Source organism: Aedes albopictus, chromosome 2 (assembly GCF_035046485.1).
Source record: "Aedes albopictus strain Foshan chromosome 2, AalbF5, whole genome shotgun sequence".
NCBI classification, from domain to species: domain Eukaryota; kingdom Metazoa; phylum Arthropoda; class Insecta; order Diptera; family Culicidae; genus Aedes; species Aedes albopictus.
In genome coordinates, this window is record NC_085137.1 from 332,671,126 (window position 1) to 332,697,615 (window position 26,490).

The following is a 26,490-nucleotide window of genomic DNA, read 5'->3' on the forward strand; positions in this document are numbered from 1 at the left end:
AGTTGTCCCAGGAGAAATTTTTGGAGAGATTCCTGGAAAAATCCCAGAAAAAATCCTAAAGAATTTTCTGCAGAAATTCCTGGAAAAATTTCTCGAGGAATCCCTGGAAGAGTTCCGGGAGAAATTTTTTCAGGATTTTCTGGAGAAAACCGAGCATGAATTCGTTTAGGAATCCTTGCAGAAATTTCTGGAGGAATCTTTGTTGACATTCCAGGAGGTATTCAAGATGTAATTACCGAAGGAATTTTTGAAGGAGTTATTGGAGGAATTCCCGAAAGAGTTCTTTGAGATATTTTATGCGAAACATTCCTGGATGATTTTCTTGAGGAATCTCTGGAGAAATTCCTGGAGGAATCCATGTTTGCATTCCGGGAGGTATTTCTGGATAATTTCCTGAATATTTTTTTGGAGAAATTCAATTATGAATTTTTAGAGAAATAACTAGAGAAATTCCCGGGTGAATTCTTTAAGGAATTTCTGGACAAATATTTAAGGCTTCCTGGAGGAATGTCTGGAGGAACTCCTCGAGGAATTAGTGAAGGTTTTTTTTGAGCGATTTCTGAAGATACTCATGGATGAATTTCCGAAGAAATTACTGAATCAATTCCTGGAGCAATCCATGGAGAAATCTCTGGAAGAATTAGTAGAGAAATTCTTGGAAAAGATCCGGGAAAAATTCCTTTAGGATTTTCTGGAGGAATCCGTCGAGGAATTTCGAGAGGGATAATATTTGTTGAATTCTGGCAGAAATTCTTAGCGAATTTTCTGTAGGAATGGCAACAATCCCTGGAGGTATTTCAATAGTTTTCCATGGAAGTATCCCTGGAGCAATTCCTAGAAGAGTTCTGGGAGAAATTGATTTAGGATTATGAGGAGGAATCCATGGAGGATTTCCTGCAAGAATCCCTGGAGGAATTCCTTGAGAATTTTCTGGTGGAATCCAAGGAGGGAGGAATTTCTGATGGAATTCCTGGAGGAATCCATGGAGGTATGCCTGAAGCAATTCTTGGAAGGGTTCCGGAAGACATTCCTTTAAGATTCTCTGGAGGAATTCTGACAGAAATTCCTACAGGATTTTCTGGAGGAATTCTTGGAGGTATTTCTGGATGAATTTTTGTAGAAATTCATGAATAAATCATAAATGAATCCCTGAAGAAGTCTTTGAGAATTTTCTGTAGAATTTCCTGGAGAAATCCATTCCTAGAGGATTTTTTCTAGAAGAAATTTCAGGAGGAATCTCTGGAGGAATTCCTGGGGGTAATTCTGAAGAAATTTCTGGAGTATTTACTGGAGGAATTCCTGGAGGAACTATTTGAGGAAATTCTGGAGCAATATATGAGGCATCGTTGAGAAATTTCTGAAAGAATACCTCGAGGAATTTCTGAAGGAATTTCTGGAGGAATTTCTGCAGGAGTTTTTAAAAGAATTTCCGAAGAAATTTTTTAACGAATCCTTGCAGGAATTCCTTGAGAAACTCCTAGAAAATGTTCTGAAGAAATTCTTGGATGAATGCAAGGAGAATCCCCTGTAGGAATTCCTGAAGGAATTTTAGGAAGAGCTCTGGGAGACATTCCTTCAGGATTCTCTGGATGAGTTCCCAGAGGATTTTTAGAGGAATCCCTGGAGGAGTTCCTGGAAGAATTCTGGGTCTTCTTTAAGAAATTTCTAAAAGAATTCCTGGAAATGCCTTGAGAATTTCCTGGAGAATTTCCTGGTGGAATCCATGGAGGAATTTCTCGAGAAATTCTTGGAGGAATTCCTGGAAGAGTTCCGTGAAAAATTCCTTTAGCATTATCTGGAGGAATGCGAGGATCAATTCTTGGAGGAATCCCTAGAGGAAGTATTGTAGGAATTCTGACAGTCATTCCTAAAAGAATTTTTCCTAGATGAAATTTGAGGAAGAATCTCTGAAGGAATTTTTGGAGTATTTACTAGAGAATTTATTTGAGGAATTTCTGGAGAAATATATTAGGCTTCCTGGAAATGTTTGAAGGAACTTCTCGAGAATTCTGAAGGAATATCTGGAGGAATTTCTGAAGATATTCAATATTGAATTCCTGGAGGAATTCCTGAAGAAATTTCAGGAAAAAATCCTGGAGAAATTCCTAGGGGATTCCGTGGAGGATTCCCTGGTGAAATTTCTCGCGGAATTATTAGATGAACTCCTGGAGGAATTCCTTCTAGAGTTTTGGGTGAAATTACTTTAGGATTTTCTGAAGGAGTCCATGGTTGAATTTCAAGGCAGAAATCCCTGGAGGCATCTCGGAGGAATTTCTGGAGGAATGTCTGAAGGAACTACTCGACCAATTTCTTAAGGAATTTTTTGAGGAATTTCCGAAGAAATTTGTGAATGAATCCCTGCAGGAATTCTTGGATAAATTGCTGGAAAAGTCCTGAAGAAATTCCTGGAGGAATCCGTGGAGGATTTCCTGGACAAATTCCTTGCAAAACTATTCGAGGAATTCTTAGGAAACTCTGGTAGAAATTCCTAGAGGATTTTCTACAGGAATGTCTGTAGGAATTGCTGTAGGAATTCCTGGAAAAATTTCTGGAGTTCTTCCTCGACAAATTTCTGAAAGAATTTCTGATGGAATTTCTGGAGGATTTTTTAAAGAATGTATGTAGAAATTCATGGATGGGTCCCTGGAGGAATTTCTGGAAGAAGTTTTTGAGGAGTTTCTGAAGAAATTCAGTAATGAATCCGTGGAGAAATTCCTGATGTAATTTCTGGAAAAAATCCTAAAGATATTACCGGAGAATTCCGTGGAGGATTCCCTGGAGATATTCCTGGAAGAGTTTCGGGAGCAATTCCTTGGGATTTTCTGCAGGAATCCGTGGAGGAATTCCTGGAAGAAGTCCCTGGTGGCATATTGGTGGAATTTCTAAATAAATGTCTGAAGGAACCCCTCGAGGAATTTCTAAAGGAATACCTGGAGGAATTTCTAAAGAAATTCATTTATGAATCCCTGGAGGAAAAAAATCCTGGAGAAATTAGTGGAATTTTTGCAAGTGGAATTAGTGAAATTTGTAGAACTTTTTGGAAGACATTCTTTTAGGATTCTCAGGAGAAATTCTGGCAGAAATTATTAGAGGATTTTATGGAGAAATCCCTGGAGGAATTCTTTGAGGATTTTTTGGAGGAATTCCTGTAGCACGGTGTGCCAAAAACCGTTATTATCAAATAAAAATGTCCACCATTTTGACACCCGTCATTCGAAAGATATACTATCCTAGTATCTACTCTGAAAATTTGAAAATCTTTCATCGAGGAAAATTAAAGCTTTTACCATTTGAGCATATTGCGTTATTTCTATAGAATTTTCATATATGAATAAATATGCACATATCGTTGTTCTACGGCTATTTATGATTTCAACAAATATATGTACATTAGTTTTTCAAATACTTATCAACATGTATGATATCCAAGCATAATTTCTGCAAATTTGACAACATTTTGTTAGAGGAATCACAAGTTACAGTAATTTGAATAGTTTACTCTGATATCCCAACATATTTCCCTAATATGTTACCTATAATTCAGTTACTTACATATAAGTTTCAAACCCGTATACGTCAACAAAACATTTTTTTTAGCAATTTGTATTGAATATACGTGATTGTTGGGCATATATGCGATAAATTTTAAACCATTATATTGCTGGGTTTGATGGTCACGCTGGCTTACGAGTTTTAGACATTTATAAAATTCAGGTCGGACTCGATTATCCGGAGTCGGGTTCTGACAATACCCACATTAATATCTCGCAAACGGAATGCTATAAGAAGCTGAAATTTCGACTGATCCCTAATCAAGGTTGACTTAACAAAATGCTAAAATTTCAGCTTTGTAGAGCATTCCGTTCTCCAGATATATGTTTGAGAAGCATCAGAACCTCACTCCGGATAATCGAGTCCGACCTGTAATTTGAAAAAGTGTTAGGAAGAAAATTTACCACATGTTTAAAATATGTTCTAGTCTATTAAATGTAGTAAAAATGTGTCTTTAACATGGATAACCGATCTTTTTCAAAATTAAAAAAAAATATTCCATCAGATAATAGGAGTTATAGCTAATGGTATTGGGTATCAACTCCAATTTATCAAAAATTAAGTGAGATTATGAGATTATCATATTTACACCTTTAAACAACTGCCATGAGGTGTTTGAAATTGTAACAACAACAATATATATTAGCATGGGTAGAAATAGACATTTCACTCCTGCACACTTTTTGAGTTCCATTTTGGCCCCATATAAACTGTGCAAAACTTCAGCACGATCGGAGAAACTATATTTTAGCGCCAGCCGTTTTAAGTTTTCATACAATTTTCTATTGGAAAAATCCCCTTTTCAAAGAAAAATCGCCACAGGTGACCCCTTAATCCCTAAAAGTTAGATTGACGAATGATTTCTGTAGGAAATTTGACGAGGAATCAACCCTCTGAACACCGCAAATCGATCTAAGGCAAAAGATATTGACTGAAAACCGAATAGCATGGCAACGCCGTTTAACATGTAAGGATTAACAATAAATAATAATGTATCGTCATTTTATTAATCGGGTAAGGCTTTATGTTTTTTAACGAACATTACATCGCTTTGCGGTTTTCGGAAGTCTGAATTCTCGTGAAGTTTTCTTCAGAGATCACATCATTCATTTTTAGGGATCAAGGGGCGATTTTCTTTGAAGAAGTAAATTCTTCTCATACTAAATAGTATGAACATTTGAAAAAGATGGACGCTAAAATATAGTTTCTTTGATTGAGCTGAAATTTTGCACAGTTGACATGAGGGCAAAATGGCACTCAAAAAGTATACAGGAACGAGAGTTTTACCATTTTCCCCATATAACCGTGTCCCAGACTAATACATATGGAACAATACATATAATCCTGTGTTTGACATTTAGGTTGAACATTGCATAAACAATTTATATTAATTTTCCTATACTTCAAAATGACTAGCTATTGTGCTTCTTGTCGTATCTAATTCAAAGTTATCTTTTTGTTCAGTAAACGGAATATGATTCTTCTTTTAAACTTACGATCATTAGAAACTGTGCATTTACATAGCATTTCAAGTACAATTTAATAACACATAATAAATTACAATAATTACACATATTAAATCTATTAGACTTTATAAAAAAAACTCTTATTTATACATAAAACCGTGCGTATATAAACGTACGCAAGAGTTTCTTATCATTGATGAAATTTCAGTCTTCGCATAGCTCAGATCCAAGAAGAAGATACTCGAAAGATACACTTTTTAAATTTATTTTACAAACGTCTTAAGCTCCCATACCATTGTGATTATCAAACCCATCAATAGAATGGTGGCAACTTATCGCAAATTGGATCAAAAATCACGCATATTAAATACTAATTTCTTAAAAAGATAACATTTTTGCTCTGATTACATATACGGGATTGATAGTCCCATGGAAATAATTGAATTATAGCGATAATAAGTAAAATTTAGGGAAATAGAGTAAATTATTCAAATAACTGTAACTTGAGGGGTATCTCAAAGGAAGGAATTTAGCAAAATGTTGTCAAATTTGCAGAAACCGTGCCTAAATATCATACACGTTGGATAGTATTTGAAAAACTAATGTTTTTTTGGGTTGAAATTATAAATGGCCATAGAACTACGATATGTGCATATTTACTCATATAAGAAAATCCTATAGAAATAACGCAATATGCTCAAATGACAAAAACTTCAATTTCCCTCGATGAAAGATTTTCAAATTTTCAGAGTAGATACTAGGATAGTATATCTTTCGAATGACGGGTGCCAAATTGGTGGACATTTTTATTTGTTAATAACGGTTTTTGGCACACCGTGGTAGGAATTTCTGGCGTTATTTCTCAAGAAATTTCTAAATGAATTTCAGGAGGAATTTGTGGAGGAATTTTAGAAGAAGGGAGGATTTTAATAATTCATGGATGAATCCCTGCAGAAATTCCTTGAGAATTTCCTGGATAATTTTCTGGAGGAATTCCTGGAGGAATTTCAGGAGGAATTCCAGAAGGAATTCCAGGAGGAATTCCAGGAAGACATTCTTGAGAAATTCCTGTGGGATTTTCTGGAGAAATCCGTGGGGCAATTTCTAGAGGAATCCCTGGAGGAAATATTGGGGGAATTCCGGCAGACATTCCCAGAGGATTTTTTCTAGGAGAAATTTCAGGAGAAATCTGTGGAGGTAGTTTTGGATGAATTCCTGGAGTTTTTACTGGAGGAATTGCTGGAGAAATATATTTCATTTTCATTTTCATTTTGCAGCATTTGGTGGGGCAATGAGAGCGCAAGTCAGTCCAAAGCCGATGATAAGGAGGGGTAATGGCTGAATAGTCTTTGCTGACCACATAAACGCCATGGGATAGGAAAAGGGTATTTTGGTGTGGGATTAGGGTGTTGGTGCAGACTTGACGATATCAATGCTATTCAGATGCAAAATAATTTTAAGGCTCAATAGTGAATCGCATACCTTCCAAAACCAAAAAACAATAATCCACCAAGCAAGTCATAGAAAGAAAAAGCACCCGATTGTTTATTTTGTCAATTATAACAAACGGAAACTTCTACCCTCTCCGACTCGCCAGTCACCCCGGAAAAAATGTCCCTTCAGTTCTGGAAAATATATTATCCACAATTAAGCCTTTAATCGAATTGTCCGCGTGGTCTTGTAGTACCCCTGCTAGGTAAGAATCAGTCATTGCCATACATATTAAATGCTAGACATGACCCCATGGATAGCATTTGCATATGTAAAAGCTTTGCTGATGTGACTTTCCTATTAGGCAATTCTCTCATCTCATGTTTGTCTTCAAAACCTTATCAAGCTTAGAAAATTGAAGTTGATAAACAATACATTAATAGGTTCGAATTCCCATAGAATGAGATCATTCATTCACACTACAACACCATAGGAGATAATACCACATTGGCTGATTACAGTACAAATGTGAAAAATCTCCCTTTTCCCCCTATCCGCAACCCGGGGACGCGCCCTGTTGGATTTCGAAAGCCTCGGAGAATATTACAAACCTTCAATGGCATTCCCATAAACTAACCCACATTGCCCATTCAGGGGTCTGACTGGGCCTATTACCCTCCCTCAGTTTGTAATATTCTCTCCAACTTGGAATTATATTTTCCCGGCACATAAATGACTTCGACAAATGTTCGATATACTATGCAGCGTCATGATCAGTATAACTATATCAGATGACTTGGAGATCTGATTCTTACAGAATTGTTTGCCATTGATTATACATTCAGCTATTCTAATCATTACTGCAAAGGCCATCGACCACATGCCTGAAATCAAAGCTTCCTGGAAGATATAATCCAAGCCCAGGGGAATTGCTGGAGAAATATATGGAGAATTATTGGAAGATTTTTTGGAATTTTGACATTCTCCCATTTACTAAATTCTTCAAAATTCTTTCACGACATTATTTTTTTCCATAATCGATCATTTTCTCGATATTGTCCATTGCATTTGATACGTTTATAAAATTTTATAAGAGTCGAGATAATGACTTCATATTAAATTTCGCATTGCCTTGTAATCATCACCATCCGAAGCTTTCTCCAGAATCCCAATATGAAGTACTTGGCGATGTTAGCAACACAACATGTTGAAACCCCTTCTTGAGAATTCATATTGCGTGTAATACCATAAATCTATTTTGCACCATGATCATACATATTGTGGTATTGTGCACTAATTTATTAAAAACTCACTATCGTACAATTAATGGGAAGTTATTTATTAAACTACTTGAAGGTGACGTAACAGTACACAAACGGACCACGCGTATGCGTGTGCTCGCAAACGAACTCTCTGATCAACTCCTCTCTGAACGGTAGGCTTACTATGATTATTCGGAATCACCACACATATATTGCACCATCATTGTAGTACCCCCCTAAGCAAGAAGCCTGCACACGCTAGTGCTGGTTGACTGGGCTGGTGATAGTCAGTTATCATACCGTCTGATAAAAAAAGCTGGATGTTGCATAATTGTAACTAAAAGTTCTAACATAAATGGCGTCCGAAAAGTGGCAACCATCTTCCAGCACATGGCCACGCGTGCGCATATCTTTACGTGCAAAATAAGTGGCCGTTGTTGTAAGTGACGGCTTGAAGGCTTTCCGTACCGATGATTGCACGAACAAAGTCCTCTTTTTTGTCACCGATGAAAATCTCGTGTTTTGGGCAATCTTCATAGGGGTAATTCTCGCTAAGACCGGCCCACTATTTACACCTTGTCTTTAAAAATGTTTAAGGTGCCGATTTTCTGAAAGCCCTCGCCTAAAAAGTAAGAAAAATGCATTTGGTTACTCAAATTGATGGACCCCCAGTTAGTAAGAGTCACAACAATTTTTGCAGACCCCTCGATTTTGGACAAATGGTGGCTCACTTAAACCCTTATAACTCGAAAGTTTCTCCAAAAACCACCTCAAAACGAATTGTTGTTGAAAAGAGGAAAGATAGAGCTACAATAATAAAAAGTTGGGTCGGCCATATTGATTTTGGCCGCCATCTTAGATTTTCATACCAAAATATTTTTTTCACCATGAGGGCAACCATCGATTTTCAAATTTTTTGCATCAATTGAAAGCTGGGACATTCATACATAACATATAAAAAAATTAGAGATGTCTTTTTCTTCTTTCAAAAGTTATCTGCCGTTTTGTAAATCATACCACTTTTGCGCATTGGGCCCGGTGCCGGCCGTTTACAAAAATGCAGCGTTATTTCGCAGTGTTTACGAACACGAATTTAAATTTCCACTAATGGAAAGCTGATGGTTTAAGCTTTTCAAAACACTAAAAAAGTTATAAAAACAATGCCCGCATCATTGAGAAACAGTCAAAAACGGAAACGAACCGCCGGTTTGGCCAAATTTTGCGACACGCGCCTTTGTGTATACATGCAGGCGTAAACTCGGATGCTGTTGCATGTCGTTGCCGGTGCGCATGTAAATGTATGGGGAAAAAGTGATTTGATTTACAAAACTGCAGATAACTTTTAAAAGAAGAAAAAGACATCTCTAATTTTTTGATATGTTATGTATGAGTGTCCCAGCTTTCAATTGATGCAAAAATGTTGAAAATCGGTGGTTGCCCTCATGGTGAAACAAATGTTTTGGTATAAAAATCCAAGATGGCGGCCAAAATCAATATGGTCGACCCAACTTTTTATTATTGTAAATAGTAGCTCTATCTTTCCTCTTTTCAACAACAGTTCGTTTTGAGGTTGTTTTTGAAGAAACTTTCGAGTTATAAGATTTTAAGTGACCCACCACGTATGTGGCAACCCTAATCCCACCTAATGCATCTGACAGGAGCCAACATCTATCGTGTATCCACAATGGAATCCATTGTGGATACACAAATGTTTACATACTGATGTTGGATTCTTAAAAATGGCTGCCTGACACCCTGGTGTGACCCACCATTTGACCAAAATCGAGGGGTCTGCAAAAATTGTTGTGGCTCTAACTAACGGGTGGTCTATCAATTTGAGTAACCAAATGCATTTTTCTTACTTTTTAAGTGAGGGCTTTCAGAAAATCGGCACCTTAAACATTTTCGAAGACAAGGTGTAAATAGTGGGCCGTTGTCAGCGAGAATTACCCATAGGTCTTGTCAAGACTGTTTTGTATGTCAGGAGTATTTTCTCTATTATAAATAATATAAGACTGCTTTTAGCAAAACTAGACTTTCATTTATTACACTTCTAACATGATAGTTCTGACTGTTTTTAATTACTTTTTACATAGTTTTATTGAGTCATTGTACCAACATGCTTTGTTGCATAGGTCGTATAATGTAAAACATAATACTACAGCTTATGGATTTCCCTTTTCCTTGCCATTCATAATTTAGGATTCGAAGCGTTCAACTGTAATAATGTGTGATTGATGTCTCTACAACAAACGCAAATTACCTAGAAAGGAAATCCAACCCCTTCAACCAAAAGTGCTAAGACTTTGAGCAAAACTATAACCTTGTTTTCCTTTAGTCTCTCGGAATAGTTGTGCAGCTAAGTATAATGACCAATTCCCTTTCTTCCTGGTTTATGCTCCATTTCTAAATTAAATGCATAGAATTACTTCTTAGTAACGTGTTGTTTGTATTACTCACTCCGCGTGAAAGCAGTAACGATAAAACTTGTCCTTCTGTTTCTAATATCACGTTTTACCTGATCTCTGGTGCTTGACTTTGAACGAAACGAAACCCATTAATTCTTTAATCTAAAACACAAACGAAACGACACAACGATGTTTTTCTCGTGCACAAACAAGATATAGCTTGATTGTCCTCAATCTGCTCTCCAGAAGGTTCGTCATCATGCAGCGTAGCTGATGAAACAATTTATTGGCGAACGTGTTTGGCCCAATCACAATCGATATCAATATGATATCAGCTTAATTGTACAGGCAGTCGTCGGTATAAGAAGGGGCGACTCGATGAAACATCACACAAAGAAACGCGAGGGGCTCAAATAAGAAACAACTGTTCCCTTCTTTGCTTCACCGCGTAATTTTTTATCGAATGCGATACTCTTCTCACAACGAATGTTCTACGATTCGAATCAATGTCTTTTTTTCACACGCTGACTGGCGTTTGATCACAGTTCCGTACTTCGTTTTCTACATAGGTTATTTGAGATTTCAACAATCCAAGAGAAAAGCAAAAAAAGTTGTTACAAAATAAAAACAAAACTAAACTTTCGCCTTTGATCAAAAATTTACTTTGCCTTTGGTGTATTCCTCGCTTAAGCTCTGAACAGGTGCAACTATAATGTAAATGACCGTAGAGGATTCATTATTGTATAATGTATCGTATAAAATAGATATTCCTTTCTCACCTCATCCTACTTCTGCGCTTGATCAACCAAATCGCTCTTATTTATGAGCAGAATAAATGAATTAAGAGAAATTCTCGTTGAAGCCAGCCTGCAATTAACGATTGTGCTACTTTACCCCGAATATCAATTCTCAAGATCATTGTATTTTTGTTCGAAGCTAGTACAAAATGTTCATGATCCTAGGGATTATGTTGTTTACGGGGAAAAGTAACACAATCGCCATAAACATGTAGTACATGATTGCAACTTCATTGTGCAATCGTTAGACTATGTTAATTAGTGTGGATTCATCAAAAATTCCTCAAGCCAAAAGCCATTAAAGTTTGTTTTATTCATATTAGAAACTTTCAACAATTTTCGCTTAACGTTTGCACTAGAAAGCGAGAGTAACAATCGTAACAAAATTCGATATTCTGCTTTGCTGTTTTGCAATTAATTGCAAGTACGTGATACCAATGCTTGCTTCTCAGCATTGCATCGTTTCTAGTGCAATCCTCAAAAAGAATAATTTAAAAACCATTTCCCTAATAAATTCAGACATATAGTAAGATACACAATATTTGAAACCCCGCTAAAAATACGGCATCCTATCGACAGATTTGAAAGCCATTCTTGAACCGCAACCAAATGAATACAAACCAAGTTTACTTGAAGAGCTGATAAATACGCCAAGCGCAGTACGAAGCAGCCAGCAGTGTCACTATCCGATGGCTATATTTGGAGCATTTATTGCTGGTGTACACTAACACAATCGGCGAAGAGAAATCGTTCACGTTCGGTACTTTTGACAGACTTTTGGGATTTTTTTCAACCTGGAAGGACAAATAAGAGTAACGATATATGTAATTGGAAAAAAGGTACCTATGTTATCATACTCACTTGATATTGAACACAGGGATCGCAGGACCAAGAGATTGTATACAGCCCGGTACAAAACACCGACACTGCACAAAGGGGTGCACAAAATGCTAATCTATCGCGCCATATCAGTCCTGAAAACGGGAAGAGAACGAAAGAAAATATGCGATAAGCTTGAATTGAATAAACTCCAAAAATGGACTTAAATAATACAAAATAAGGATTTAAGGACTGTTTGCTAGATCCCACTGGTGATGGTATGCCGGGGAATGATAAAACAGCGGGTTCGCTGCTGTTGTCCTCGTTGTAGATGTTCCTCCATGTAATCCGGTAGATACCCGCAGTACGCCTGTCACATGAAGTGCTGCTGCGCTTCCGAGTCGATAACACTACAGCATTTTTGAACTCGGTAAGCTGATGATCATTTTTGGTGTAGAATCATGCCCTGAGTTCGAAAACGCGAAGGAAAAAAAATACAGTAGGGCGGATTTTTTTTTTCAACTTTCCATTCAAGGTTGATGATTTGAAATCGATTTTTGTTCTATTTTTAAGCAAAGTCGCTCACTTCACACATCTCATTCTCCGTAATCAATGCTCCGATTGAGCTGATTTTTTTTGTAACTCGCTTACATATGATATGTAAATTAACAATGAGAAAGAATTGTGCTTCAAAAATTTTGGTCGTTGACAGAAGTTCACGACTTTCGATTTATTTTGTAAACTAGTGTAATTGGATAGCAAGTCCATCTCCCAGAACTAAATTCTAAACGGCTACAGTTTTTTTTTTCTTTTTTGAATGTTTATTTCTGTGTATTTTAACTAATGCTAATTCTACACTTCACGGCTGCAGTTGTTTCTTGCTGGCAAAGGTTATTCCAAAGAGTGGTTATACCGTGACATTACCTAATTCCAATCACTTTACGCTTAATTCTGTTTTTACACGATGGATAAGTCCGCGCAAAAAAAAGTTCGTGTAAAAAACTAACATACGACGTCGACATACATGAAGATAGGCATTATGTGATATATGATATATGAACAGTATTGAAAGTCCAATTTTTCTAGTTTACATCATCTGATCATTGGGCAATCATTACTTGAATAATTATTATTCAGTAATAGAAAGCTTATACCTAATAAACACGTAACCATGAATTGTAAAAATCTATTCGGCATTCAATTGCATAAATGGGAGAGATGTGGAAAAATGAACGGGCAGAGCAACTTGGTGATTGAAGGAGATCAGTATTTCACCCGATCCTGTTGCGTTTGTCTGTTTATCATATATTTTTTTCCTGCAAATTTCCTCGCTACTCGTTTATCCAAGTCGAACTCAGGTATATCTCGGTCGGTCGCTGACTGGTGGAGTGGTGCTGTGCTGTGATTTGTGTTCAAATTTCCCGTGTTAAGAATTTTAAAGAACTGGTAAAACAGCTAAGCCGTTTGCACTAGGTTTCGTGAGACTTTTTTAGACTATTCATTTGATATCCCGATTTTGAAAAGAAAAATGTGTGGTTATCTATCTCAATTTTAGCATGAAATGTCGGTTGCAACACTGCTTTTTAGGCTGTTCCAAGGGATTTCAGGGGCATGAAGGTTTCAGATGCGTTTGAAGGCATTTCAGGGGAATTTCGAGGGATTTCCAATTTGTTTTTTTTTTTATTTCTGGAGGTGTTTCATAAGTTAACGAGCGTTCAGGGATAGTTCAAAGGAATTAAAGAAATTCAGGAACGTTCCAATAATATGAAATCTGCAGAAAACCCCTGAAACGCAACTGAGACCTCCAGGTACCTTCCTAAAACATTCGTGGCCTTGCGGTTAGCGGCGCCAGCTGTTTAGGCGTATTGTAAGCCACAGAGTGAAAGTTCGAGTAATCGTTTCCCACTCCAGTCGGAGAAAACTTTTCACCGAACGGAAAATTCTTCATTGGGCCACTGGGTGTCGTAAGTGTTGTCCGTTGTCTAGTGTGAGTTGTGATCAGTCTGTACAACCTCCTCTGGCTGAAGACAATGTGTAGCGCCTTTCTAAAACACTCTTTTTTATAAAAAAAAACCATAGGGGGATAATCTGCTCAACAGACACCCTAACAGGAAGGTTAGGGTAGTGTGGGGCTGAGGCCGTCTTCTACAACAAAAGTAAAAGCCAGGACTACTCTCTCCTCGTACCCACTAAACCATTCCTATGGTCGCCAAACCCTACGTCTCTCCGAAACCACCAAGAAGGTATTGCTTCAGAGAGGGGCTAGTGCACATCGCACTTCTAAAATCCTCTGGAATCCCTGAAATGACTCGGAGACCCCCAGGAACGCACCTAGCTCTCCTGGGACTCCTGGAACACACTGAAACGCCCCGTGAAACTCACTGGGACCGTCCTGAAACGCCCCTGAGACGCTCTGAAACTCTCAGAAACGTCCCTTAGACTCTCTGAAACGCCATTGAAACTTTTTTTTATCTAGTTCATCTCGGGACCCACAGCTTTACTTCTTTAGAATATCGGGAGTGAGATTTGATCCCAGTTCCTCGGTGTATAGTCACGTGCTTTATCCATCACACCAGGTCCCCGAAACCTCTTTAACGCTCCTGAGATCCACCTGGTCTTGGAAGACCAGGAACATCCCTGTGACTCCTGAAACGCCCCATCAAATGTCCCTGAGACCACCCGGTACCTTTGAAAAGACTCCTGGGACCCATTGAAACGCCCCTGAGAACTCCTAGTACTTCCTGAAAATCCTTTAAACGTGCCTAAGACCCTCAAGAACTTTCCTAGAACGCCCTGAGTTCCTTTTATTAAACCCCCTGTGTCCTAACTGAGACCCACTTAAACGCCCCTGAGACTTCCTGGTACCATCTGAAACATCCCTGAGACCCGCTTGAAACGGTCTCGAGATTTCCGGGTGCCCCTTTCTCTTTACTCTCCCCTTATAACGGCCCTAGCCACCGTTATACTTATGACACACATGTGATACAAGAATCATTGTACAATTGCGCTTGAAATGAGTGCCATATTGAAAATTCTCTCAGCTCAAGTCAGTCTTGTTAAAATTTTCTTGACACTGCCTACCGTTGTACAGGAATAACATTCGTATCACATGTCTGTCCGGGGTATTGCCGTAGTCACCGGTGTATTTCTGAATAGCTCTTTCTCTTTTTATGCAAGGCATAAAAAAGTGCATGTATTAAAAGTACACAATACCTAATCTATGTTAAAATTTATATTTTGTCCTTTTTTGCTTGTAGTAGGTCCCACTTACAGTATCTAGCCATGTACAAAAATTGAAGTCAAATGGTTAAAAATTGAATGAGTTATAGCAGCAAGTGCCCAAAATAGGCCCCCCTGCCCAAATGGACCAAAACCCTATGTATTCAAACTATTAGAGTGATTCATAACAGCAAATGAAGTTTTAACAATGTTTCGTTATTTGTGGATAGCGCCGAATAAACTTTTATAAACGCAAAATAAGTAGCCGTCATTTCCAGGAGTATATGTACAACTTCGAAAATTGCATGCTTCAGGGTGGCCGCACAAAATCAAAAATGAATTTCCCACATCCCGCATTGATTTTAATTTTCCCGACTTTTCCTTATATGCTTTTGGAGCTTCCAAAACATCCCAAAATCCAAACCGTAAAATGAATCTGTAAAATTTTCAGGAATATTTATAGTGTCAGTGTCATACTGGGAGAGTTACGTAATTTTTCGAAGGCGTTAAAACATACCAAAACAATTCTACTCTAACATATGATCAACCCGGGAGCTTCTTGACAGCTGCCGAACAACGTCAGCGTACCTAAAAATTTTGGTCCGGGTGGTACTGTCAGATTCAAAGCGGCAAGCGCTACTTTTGAAAAGATCGAAAACCGACAATAACAAACCGAACAAAAAATATTAAAACATTAAACAGAAACCTCTATTTGTTGTTTCCGCATTTTTTGTGGTAGATAAATGCAAATTAAGTGCGGCATAATGAATTTGTTAACTAGACGCGAAAATTATATCTATAAAACAAGTAAAGGCAAAGTAATCGGCTTTCATAAAATTAATAAGAAACTCATGTTTTCTTCCAGTGCGGTTATTAAACACCAGCAAGTAATAAATTAGGTAACTTATGCTAACATTTTACAGCTACATATCTGGTGGCCAAGTCAAAATGGAAGATAAAAACAATCATTTGCAGATGTTTTTTTTTTCGAGTTTGATCTTGGTTTGATCTAGCATGCGCAGTCACCAATTAATAAGGAAGACCGTTTAAACATGTACTTTTATTACATTTCTTACAACAAAAAGAAAAATCAAAATAATTTCAATTTAATGAACATTAGTTTTTGCGCTTCTGTTCAATACGTCCTTTTGATACGAAACGCTAGCCTCTTGTTGGCTTCCACTCACCACGAAACAAAAAGATGTTTTCGCATGGACAAAAATTGTAGCGTCAGTGAAGGATGGACCCGTTGTTTACGAACAGTAGCGACATCTGCGATTTGCAAGTAGGTACGCGAAACTGAGCTCATCTGTCAAGTTACGGGGGGGTTGCATATGATTGCAGTTGGCATTTTATTCCACATGTTCAATATTTGAATTTATTTGTATTGGAATTCCCAAAAGATTTTTTGTGAACCTTGTTACGTTTGTAATATAGTTGATACGTCTGTAAAGTAGTTTTAAGAATTTTCCATGAATTGCATTCTCAAATTCATGGAAAATTCTTCAATTGTTGCATGGAGTGTGTTACGTTTGTAAATTGTTGTGAACATTTTGTCAGGTTATTTTGTAAGTGATACTAAGGTTTGTACATCTGTTCCTGAATTTTAATGTGCATTTGTAGCGCTCCAAACATTTCAGGAGCGATCCAGTACAAAACACGCAAGCCGTCCCCTAACACGGTGCGTCAATTTGTGATATCTGTATATTGTGCATTTGTAAAGTTCTATACTGCCCCCACTTGCATAACAGTCCCATTTGCAAAGAGTAGGAATTGAGAAAACGACATTTGAAGTATGAAAACTTGTTTCCATATAAAACTTTGAAAAATCGCTAAAATTTGAAAAATATTTCGATCATCTCGAAACTTTCACAGATTGCTTTGCACATGAATATATAACTGTAAAAAATATTACAATCACTACAAAGTTGTTCAGTTTTGTGTTACGTAACACAAAAATCCATGATGGGACTGTAATGCGGATACTTTTGATATGGGACGCTCATAACTTGGTATTTTTTTCACACATTGACATAAAAATTCGTAATTTTTATTGTTGTTTTTGGAAGTACATCAAAAATGATGAATATTCATAACGTTAACTCAAAAGTGATGAAAAGTCAAATGGGACTGTTATGCGAGTGGGGGCAGTATATGTGTCGTGATGTGTTGATCCTTCATAATACCGTGCGAGCACCATATTATAGACAGCTCCATACTCTGAACAGACGGCTAACGCAAAATAGATTTTCCTTTTATGAAGCATATATTGAATCGAGAGTTGAGGTGTTAATTTTATTAAGGGCCGATTTCTTCACCTACCCGGCTTAACGACGTAAGCCTGGTTTATCTTAAACCTCACTTAAAGTTAAGCCAAATTCTTAAGCCAGGTTTAAATATTTGCATTTCTTCACACCGGCTTAGCAAATGAAGGCGATGGCTTACGCTAAGCCAAGCTTAACGAAATTTCCCATATCATTCCAGTGACTTTCCAATGGAAACGTCATTTTAAGCCGCCGATATTTTGAAATGCCCGTTAATGGCAGTGTGGAGTAACAACAACAAAGCATCCGCTCAAATTTTAGCAGGAAAAGCAGAATCGCTCGGTATTTTTTTTGGATGCAGAAGGAAATTAACAATGATTAACTACCTAGACTGTTGATATTTTACCCAACGCTAGTATCGAAGATCTTCGATTTAGTACCTATTCCACATGATCGTACTTCAACATTTAATGGTGTTCGAATTTGCCTTTCATTTACAAAGTTGGAGTGCCATTTTGCAGAAAAGGCGTTGCTGTTGATTTTATGATTTGATATCCAGAATCGCCTTCGAATAAATAATCTTCATTATCGCTCTGTTATAGAGTTGCATTTCGATAGTGGGTTTTTGAAAATGTGTTGGCCGTGAGATGCTGCAGAGTCCAGATGATTTTTCGAATATATTTGAAGTTTTGAACTATGTACATGGTGTACATTCGAAAGAGGCAATTAATATTCATCATGAAAAATGGGATTACATATGCGCTGTAGTAATCGAGTTTTGGAACGAGTTGCAAAACATTTATGCAATGAAAAATAATCACATGATCATGTCCATCAGTGCCATCGTATTTCGCAGTGGTTCGATAGGAACGGTCATGTGTTCCATCATGCTAGACACTAAATTTTGATCAAGGAAGCTGTACTATAACCTTGACAATTCGGCAAGCTCTTGCAGTGACAACTCTGGTTGGGGATCAAACAATTGGCTTCTTTAGAAATGTTGAGATAATTCCATATTCTGAATCAGCATGCCAAACTGAGTCGAAATCCAAATTTTCATGAATTTTGGTGCCCGGGAACCTATTTAAAAATTAAACTGAAGTTTGTATGGGAGTGATTTGTCGAATCACCCCTTGTTGCATTTTGTACTGGGCGGAGCTGTTAAAAGGTGATTTCCAATAATCTCTTTGAAATTGATTTTAGGTATCAGAATAAAGTTCTAAAAATCTGAAAAAAATCATAGTGGCTCAGAAAAAGGTGCTCTTTCGTATAAAATCAAAAAATTAATACATTTTTCAAAATTTTAAACCCCAAGTGCATTATTGCATTATGATCATAATACAACCGAAATCAGTTGCATTATCAATCATAAATTGCAATTGTTTGGTATAGTACGAAAAACTAGTCCGTTGTGATACGGCAAGTATAAATCAAATTTCATAGTGCTGAGTTGTAAAAAGATATTTAAAATCCACTTGCGTCAATTTTAGATAGGGGAACATACGTCTTTTCAGCAGTTTTGTTCTCTTCGTCATGGGAGGTTTTTTGAAACCTATTGAACTCAAAGTTGGCCAAATTAAGCCGAATGATATGGCCATATGGTTCAATTATGGATTATGGTAAAGTTCGATTGAATTTGCATCTTGTCACTTTAATTTGCAGAAGAGGGAGAGTCGATGAAGAGAACTCTATCATGTTACTTTCGCCCTTATTTAAACTCAATCTAGATATGTTTCGGGCATTTTGGCCATTAAAAACCCCTCACGACGAAAAGAACAAACCTGCCGTTAATATCCAACGTCACCCTATTAGGTATTCAAAATAAGTCATGTTTAGAAGTACACCACGAATAATTCTTTTTTTATTTAGAATTTTGAGTCAACATATTGAATATTCGATGGGCTAAACGTGCTTTGAACTAAGTTTGTGTTAGAAATCAGTGTATAAAAAGTTATTAGAAGAAATTTTTTTGAGTGTCATCCTAAGTTTGTTTATTAAAAAAAATACATATTGTTCGTGTAGTTGAAAATCGGAATTTTTGACACGCGAAAATCGATGTATCTCCTAAACCATGTGTCGGACGTACGTCGGGCACAGTGCGCTGGATAGAGGGCCAGGTCCGCTGTCCAGCGCACTACGTCCGACGTAAGGTTTCACGTATGGATTTTGAGAAAATTCGATTGTCGGGTGTGGGGAAACTGCGGATTTCAACCGCGACGACAATAATATCTGTTGAACCATAAGAGACAAACACATGTTTATTGTGACCGGATTAAAATAAATAGAAACTTCAATTAAATTTGCATTCGACTTCCAAATTTGGATGAAAAATTTCCAAAACAGATAGTTACTATTAACACGGTGCCTTTTTGAAGACTTTCAATCTAATGTAAACACTTGATTGTCCCAAAAACCGATGTTGAATATTTTATATTGACGACGCACCGGCCGTAGATTAGGTAATTTTCTTTATCATCGCCTTCATCCGTGTCCAAACGTTTTACAATTGTATTGTTCCTAAGTGTACATGTTTTATAACAAATATTTTCTGCTGTCTAAAAAAATTATCCATGGACCATGAAGCAGGTGAAGAAACCCAAACTCTGTAAATTGCGGCTTAAGCCTGGCTTAACGCTGCTAAGCCACCTCAGAGCACCGCTTAAAATAAGCCACACTTAACGTAAACCGTAGCTTTATTAAACCGGGTTTAGTGGTTAAGCCGAGGTGAAGAAATCGAAAAAAAGTTAAGCCCGGCATAAAATGTTGCTAAGCCTGGTTTAAAATTTAAGCCCGGGTGAAGAAATCGGCCCTAAGCCGCTCTATTATCCAATCGTTACGAAACATATCGTTTTTGACTGAACTGCGAACGTAGAGAATGTGTTTGTACATAGTAAGTAACACTATGTGTTCAGAATAAGGACCATGGCTTCTTATGGTGTCCATAATTAGGAACACGTCGTCCACAAACAAACATATGTCTAGATCAGAGACTGGAAGTTATTATGAGATTTAATTTACTTTATACATTTAGCTAGACAACAAACACACTTCATGGTAATGTGGAGCATTATCTCATGCAACAAGAACTTCCATTTATTTTAGTGTTTGTTGTGAGATTCCCTTAACCGTTCAGAATATGGGTACCGCACGCTAATTAATTTTCTTTTATTTTTGTAACAACCCGTTAACCCTAGTAGGATGTTGGGTTTAATATAACCCAGACAGGCTCGCTGAACGTGCTCTACACCACCGTGGTGAACCTAGCCAAACATCTTAGAAAAGTTAAGAAATATATAATGAAGTTCCAATTATTGTTCGTGCAGTTGAAAATCGGAATTTTTGACACGCGGAAATCGATTTTTCTCCTAAATCTTGCGTCGGACGTACGTCGGGCAAAGTGCGCTGAATAGAGGGCCAGATCCGCTGCCCAACACACTATGTCCGACGTTAGGTTTCACGTATGGACTTGGAGAAAATCGATTGTCGCGTGTGAGGAAACTTCGGGTTTCAACCGCGACGACAATACAAATCATATTATGTGGAATGATTTTTAAAATAGGGGTTTTAATAAAAATAATGAAATTGTTATTTTTGTACGAAAACTGATTTATATTACGAAATGATTGCTTCTTGAGTGACTCATAATTGTGCAATGAGTGTAATACAATATTGACTTACCGGTCGCCACCGATGCCAGCCCACTGAGGAATGCCGTCTTGTGCAGACAATTCCCGACGGCGATCCATCGGCCCGTTTCTTCACCCAGCCGCGTCGGTTCGATGATAATGTAGTCCGCCTTGGCATACAGGGCTTTATCCAGCTCAAGCTCGAAGGTTTCGTGTGCGTTTTCTCCTTCATAGACCTCACGAATCACGTGCACCGTGGGAGATTTCAGTTCGCTGCAAAGAACATTGTCGAGAAATAAAAATCGTTTTTATGCTTTACATTTTATCGAAGTCGAAGTTTTTAATGTGAACAAGTAAAATTAAAAGTTAAAATTTTGAACTACCACATAAACAAACAACATTAAGCGTAATTTCTACGAATGAAATTTTAACGTCTTGTTTTTTAGATTGCAAATTAAACCAAAATCGGTGCCAATAAGTGTCTTCAATAGCATCCAATAGGAATCGAGATCGGGTAATATCTACAGATTTTGAATTAATCATCTACTTCGGCCGATTAAAATTTAAACTTATTCTTCAAAGACAACTCACTCGATCGGGCTGAGACGTTTCAGTTCATCGAAAGCAGACATTGCATGAGAACGGTTTCTTGGTGGAAGCCAACGGAATGTCCAACCGCGGGGCCACCAATTGTCGATTCGTCTTTTATATGCTCCAAGCTAATTACTGCTTGGCCATAGACAAACGAACGATGTGGTGCAGCGAAGCGCGATAAACATTGTAAATAAGAAATAATTGTTTCATTAAAAGCTAACAAGAACAGTTTGGATATGAAAATAATAAACTGAAATAGTTTTACAATGAAGTTTTACCGTGACAAAAGGACAATAATTGATTATTCTTCCCAGTTTTAATGTTTAGTCCGAAAAATATCCCATGTAAAATTCATTTATCGAAAGCTGCGAAGACTGTTGCAAAAAATATTATTTATTATTGAAATTTTCAGTCCTAGGAGGGGTTATCTCGTAATAAACGAAATAAAAACTGCGAAGGGTATATTATAAGCTAAATCGACAGAACTGGATAAATAAAAACGAACAAACAATGTATGTTGACATACTTTTTTTTTTTTTTTTGCTAGGTTTCTAGCTGCACTCTGAATAGAGTTGAAACCTCTACACTAGACCCGAAGACAGAAAAGAGTACGTAGTCTTTCAGAAGCAGTTTGCCAGCCGTACGCGGAAAATGATATCCATTAAGACACTGTTGCAACTGTCTCAGAAAGTTACGGTAGAAGATTGGAAAGTTTTCAATTGGTCAGTCAGTCAAAATTTGCCTATGTAGTGTTATGGTCACACGGTTTGTGTTTGTCTCCTTGTTTGATTTTGTGATATGGTTAAATATGTTTTTCTCCTCGTTAAGTCAGTTGTTGTATGTTTGTTTTTTTTTTTCATCGAATCAATCGAACCCTGTATGTTAAAATATAGTCGATCCTGTGTCAAATTGTTTTCTAGATTTCGCTAATCGTTTTCTACTTGTGTTCATCTTTTGTGTCCTTAAATTGTCATCGGTCCAAAATCCACAGAAACATGTAACTGAACTTCTGAACATCTAAGAGATAATCAAAAATACGGCAAGTTGGTCAGTTGATTGCAATAAAATTTTAAAATAATAAAGATTTCATGTCAACTTTCATCCCGCTACAAATACTATTAAAAATATTCAAATTCGTTCAATTGTCCTATAGGCCCTACCTGGATGAACCATGTCATTTTCTAGAGCGTAGCCTAGAAATGTCAACCTAGACATACACAAGTAACGTTGTTCAGTTAGTATAAAGCAGTCAGTTTTTGTCCAAAATGTCACGTCGAACGCATTGACGTCAACAATGCATTTAAGTGTTCGCACGTTAGCTTCGAATCTATCAGCACAATGAAGTGCTGCAAATCTCCTTCCCACTATTAATTCTTCGGTCGATTTTAATTGCTTTATTTAAAAAAAAATATGACCAACTAACATTGTAAAAATTCGAAAAAGCTACTATGACATTAATAAATTACTATGTAATAAAAATCAACCGAGAAGCGTGGGAAATAGAGCCCAAACAACATTTTGAAGTCAGATGGCTGTAAAAGGTTCCAAAACCTGTCACAAATCCTATAATACTTTTATTAGGATTTGTAACGATCATCAAAACCTTCTCAAATCCAACCGACTTGGAACTATTGCTTGGGAATAGACTCTACTGAGCCCCGGCGCTTCCTCCTGTTTATCGAGCATGTCTGATGCATATGATCAGCCATACTCCATCTGCAGCAGCCGGTTCGTGATGAACCGTTGGAGGCGCATTAAAGTGTTAAAAAGGTGATATGTTTCACTAAAGAACACTACATTACAATAATCAAAATGAAACTCCTTCACTTTAATACCGTCAACCCCTGCGAACTTGGCCAGGGAACAATGTATGTTGACATACTTGATATAATAAACCAAGCATAAGCATATAAAACCAGAAAAACAAGCTCATCCAACTACGCGCTGTTGGCCGAGATTACAAGTTCAAGGCAAAGGTCGCTTCTTTAGTGTATTCGAAGATAGTGCTTATTTGCTATATTTTCAATCGATTCCATCGATTGAAGCAGTTTTGCAGACATTTATAACAATCCAGCTGCATTCCTTTATCTTCAACAGCATCATTCTTCTATATTTGAGGATTACACAATTGTTTTCCTTTTTATCATTCTATTCGCTCTCTGTGACGAACATTCGTCCTACCTCGTCCAACAACCCACTTTCCCTTACCACCCCCACAAGAAACCCATCCATCCCATCGCAGATCCACACTGATTATGTAAAATTTTGGAACATTCTTTCGAAGCCAGAGTTCATCGCCTGAGTCGGGATTTGTGACTCACAGCACTACGCCAGGAAACCTATGGGAAAACAAAGGAATAAAGCAAATTTACCTCTGCATGGACTGGGCTGATTCATCGGACATTTTGAGGCAGGCTGGCCGCTGATGCTACAAACTAGAAAACTTGTTTTCGCGGACCGTTTTTTCACGCGACTCTCGAGACACGACGGGAACTCGCGGATTTTCTCGGCTGATGGTTGCTCTCCGAGACGCACACACACAAACTGCGGAGGAAATTTGACAGCGGCAGCTGTCTTTCGAGCGCGCGATGATCGCTCAGTGCTGCCAGATTTGTTGTTATTGAAAATGAATTCATTAAATCAAGAATACTTTTTCAAATAGACGTATTATGCTTTTGGTAGATATCCCAAGTGACCGGCGGTGCGAAAATTGATTTTATTTATTGTCGTCGCGGTTGAAACCCGAAGTTTCCCCACACCCGACAATCGAATTTTCTCAAAATCCATACGTGAAACCTAACGTCGGACGTAGTGCGCTGGACAGCGGACCTGGCCCTCTATCCAGCGCACTGTGCCCGACGTACGTCCGACACACAGTTTAGCGGAAAAATCAATTTTCGCGTGTCAAAAATTCCGATTTTCAACTGCACGAACAATTTTGTCGTCGCGGTTGAAACCCGAAGTTTCCCCACACGCGACAATCGAGTTTTCTCCAAATCCATACGTGAAACCTAACGTCGGTCGTAGCACAGTTATTTTGTCACAGACGTTCCTTTTCTTTCCTCGCAGCCGAAAATGCCGGCTTTTAAGCACCGACGAACCGACGTGCTTGCTAGTGCAAAGGTTCATGAAATTCTCGTCCAAAGATTTAAAATTAAAACCGGTGAAAACTACCGCCATCTGTTGGTTTTGGTTCAGAACTATTTTGGTTGAAATAATTTGAGCACTCTCAAATAATGCCATGCATAGCTGTGTTGGAATGAACAGATTTTTTATTTAAGCATTGGATAATGCTGTTTATTTTATAGACATTACCAAAATTCCTCATGATTCACTAAAAAAAAAGATAAATTCACGAGTTCTGTTCAAAACAAAACATTTTGGGAGCGTAAAAGGCTCAATAATCTCACAGAATTTCATACTTTGATTGGTTTAAATGTAGAGTGCATGTTTGTGTTCCGTGGCGTCGCCGCCGTCGATGGTCATGCCTTCGCCGTGCTGCAGCCAGCAGGAGCAGCAACATCGTCACGACGCTTGCTCAATCCGATGGGAATGTAGTGTGCAGATGCTAACAGCCACCAATGTTCAGATTTATTTATTTTCAGGTTGAGACATTCTTAACTCGATCCTTAATACTTCCTAAAATGCTTTAATAACCCATAATGTTTCATTCAGAGGCAACGTGAAGCCACATATTGATAATAATGGCCATCACGTGTTTTTGTTTACAAAGCGTTTGATCAAGACGCCGCGACGTCGGCTGCATTAGATGTCATGACGGGCCAAGCATCACTTTTAATTTGACATTTGCGATCACTGCTATTTGAATTTATCGTGTAATGCTTTCGGTCATGTTCCGGAATCGAGTGGCACGTAGGTTTAGTCGGTGTTTTAAGCTCCGAAAAGTTGTCCACTTTCGTTTGCCATAAGAGGTCTCCTATCGTTGCTCGTGTTGCTAACCAGGTAGAAAATAAGATATGAAAATGTTTTTTTTTCTTTCTTAAACATATTTCAATAAACTCACCTATATTCCTCGTGGATAGAAATATGATAATCCCCGAGATAATACCGTGTGGAATTACCAGAATTACCGACGAACTATGAACAACACAATATTTTGATGGTAGCTGATTTGTTTACAGTCAGAAGAGCCGTCATATGTGGCGTTGCGACGTCGCAGCATTTTGAGCGATGTCAATCGGTATTGGGTTTTTAAATTAAGAAAAATGTATTGTTTTTTTGATTTTATACGAAAGAGCACCTTTTTCTGAACCACCATGATTTTTTTCAGATTTTTAGAACTTTATTTTGGTACCTAAAATAGCTTTCGAAGAGATTTTTCGAAATCACCTTTTGACAGCTGGGCAGCTGCTTGACAGCTCCGCCCAGTACAAAATGCGACGAGGGGTGATTCGACAAATCGCTCCCATACAAACTTCAAACTGATTTTTAAATAGGTTCCCGGGCACCAAAATTTATGAAAATTTGGATTTCGGCTCAGTTTCGCATGCAGATTCTGAATATGAAATTATCTCAACACTGCTAAAGAAGCCAATTGGGCGATTTTCGAACCATTTCGGACGATTTTTGTCATTTTTTCGATTTTCCCGATATTTCAGATTTGTACAAATTTGCATGCTTCTTGAAATTTGTGCGTCTAGGGTAAAAAATATAATTTGGACATGTATATAATTTGGACATGCACGACGATGTATGCCTTGTTCCGGAGAGCTAATAAAAGGAAATACTTCTCAATATCGATTATTGGATCAAATAGACCATATTCTAATGACTTACGTTGAAAATACGCTTAACAATTATGAATTTACTCCAAAATTATCGAAAATGTAAATTATTTCACTAAAACCCCTCAAATGCACAGGTATGCAAGACGACATACACTTCATAGTCACTTACAATATTCACCTCAAAATGGTTGAATTAATAATTGTAAGAAATTTAAAAGCCTTTTTGCAACGAAACATGTTCAATAAAGAAGCATTAGGCAACTAATCTCTTAACATTCATCTAGAACGCTTAAAATAGGATATG

At 37.6% G+C, this 26,490-nt stretch overlaps 1 protein-coding gene across 2 annotated transcripts; it reads right to left on the reverse strand.

Moving 5' to 3' along the window:
• Nucleotides 1–9,730: 9,730 nt before the first annotated feature.
• Nucleotides 9,731–23,966, reverse strand: LOC115267614 (transmembrane protein 11 homolog, mitochondrial-like). 2 transcript variants are annotated; one of them, XM_062852542.1, is made up of 5 exons: nt 23,811–23,966; nt 21,436–21,570; nt 20,897–21,117; nt 11,778–11,890; nt 9,731–11,710 (listed from the first exon to the last, which is right to left on the reverse strand). In XM_062852542.1, the coding sequence occupies exons 2-5, from the start codon at nt 21,474–21,476 to the stop codon at nt 11,543–11,545; spliced, it is 543 nt and encodes a 180-aa protein (XP_062708526.1). In that variant the 5' UTR covers nt 21,477–21,570; nt 23,811–23,966; the 3' UTR covers nt 9,731–11,542. The 2 variants fall into 2 exon arrangements, with proteins under 2 accessions (XP_062708526.1, XP_062708527.1); XM_062852543.1 differs by lacking the exon at nt 21,436–21,570.
• Between the last annotated feature and the right edge of the window lie 2,524 nt (nt 23,967–26,490).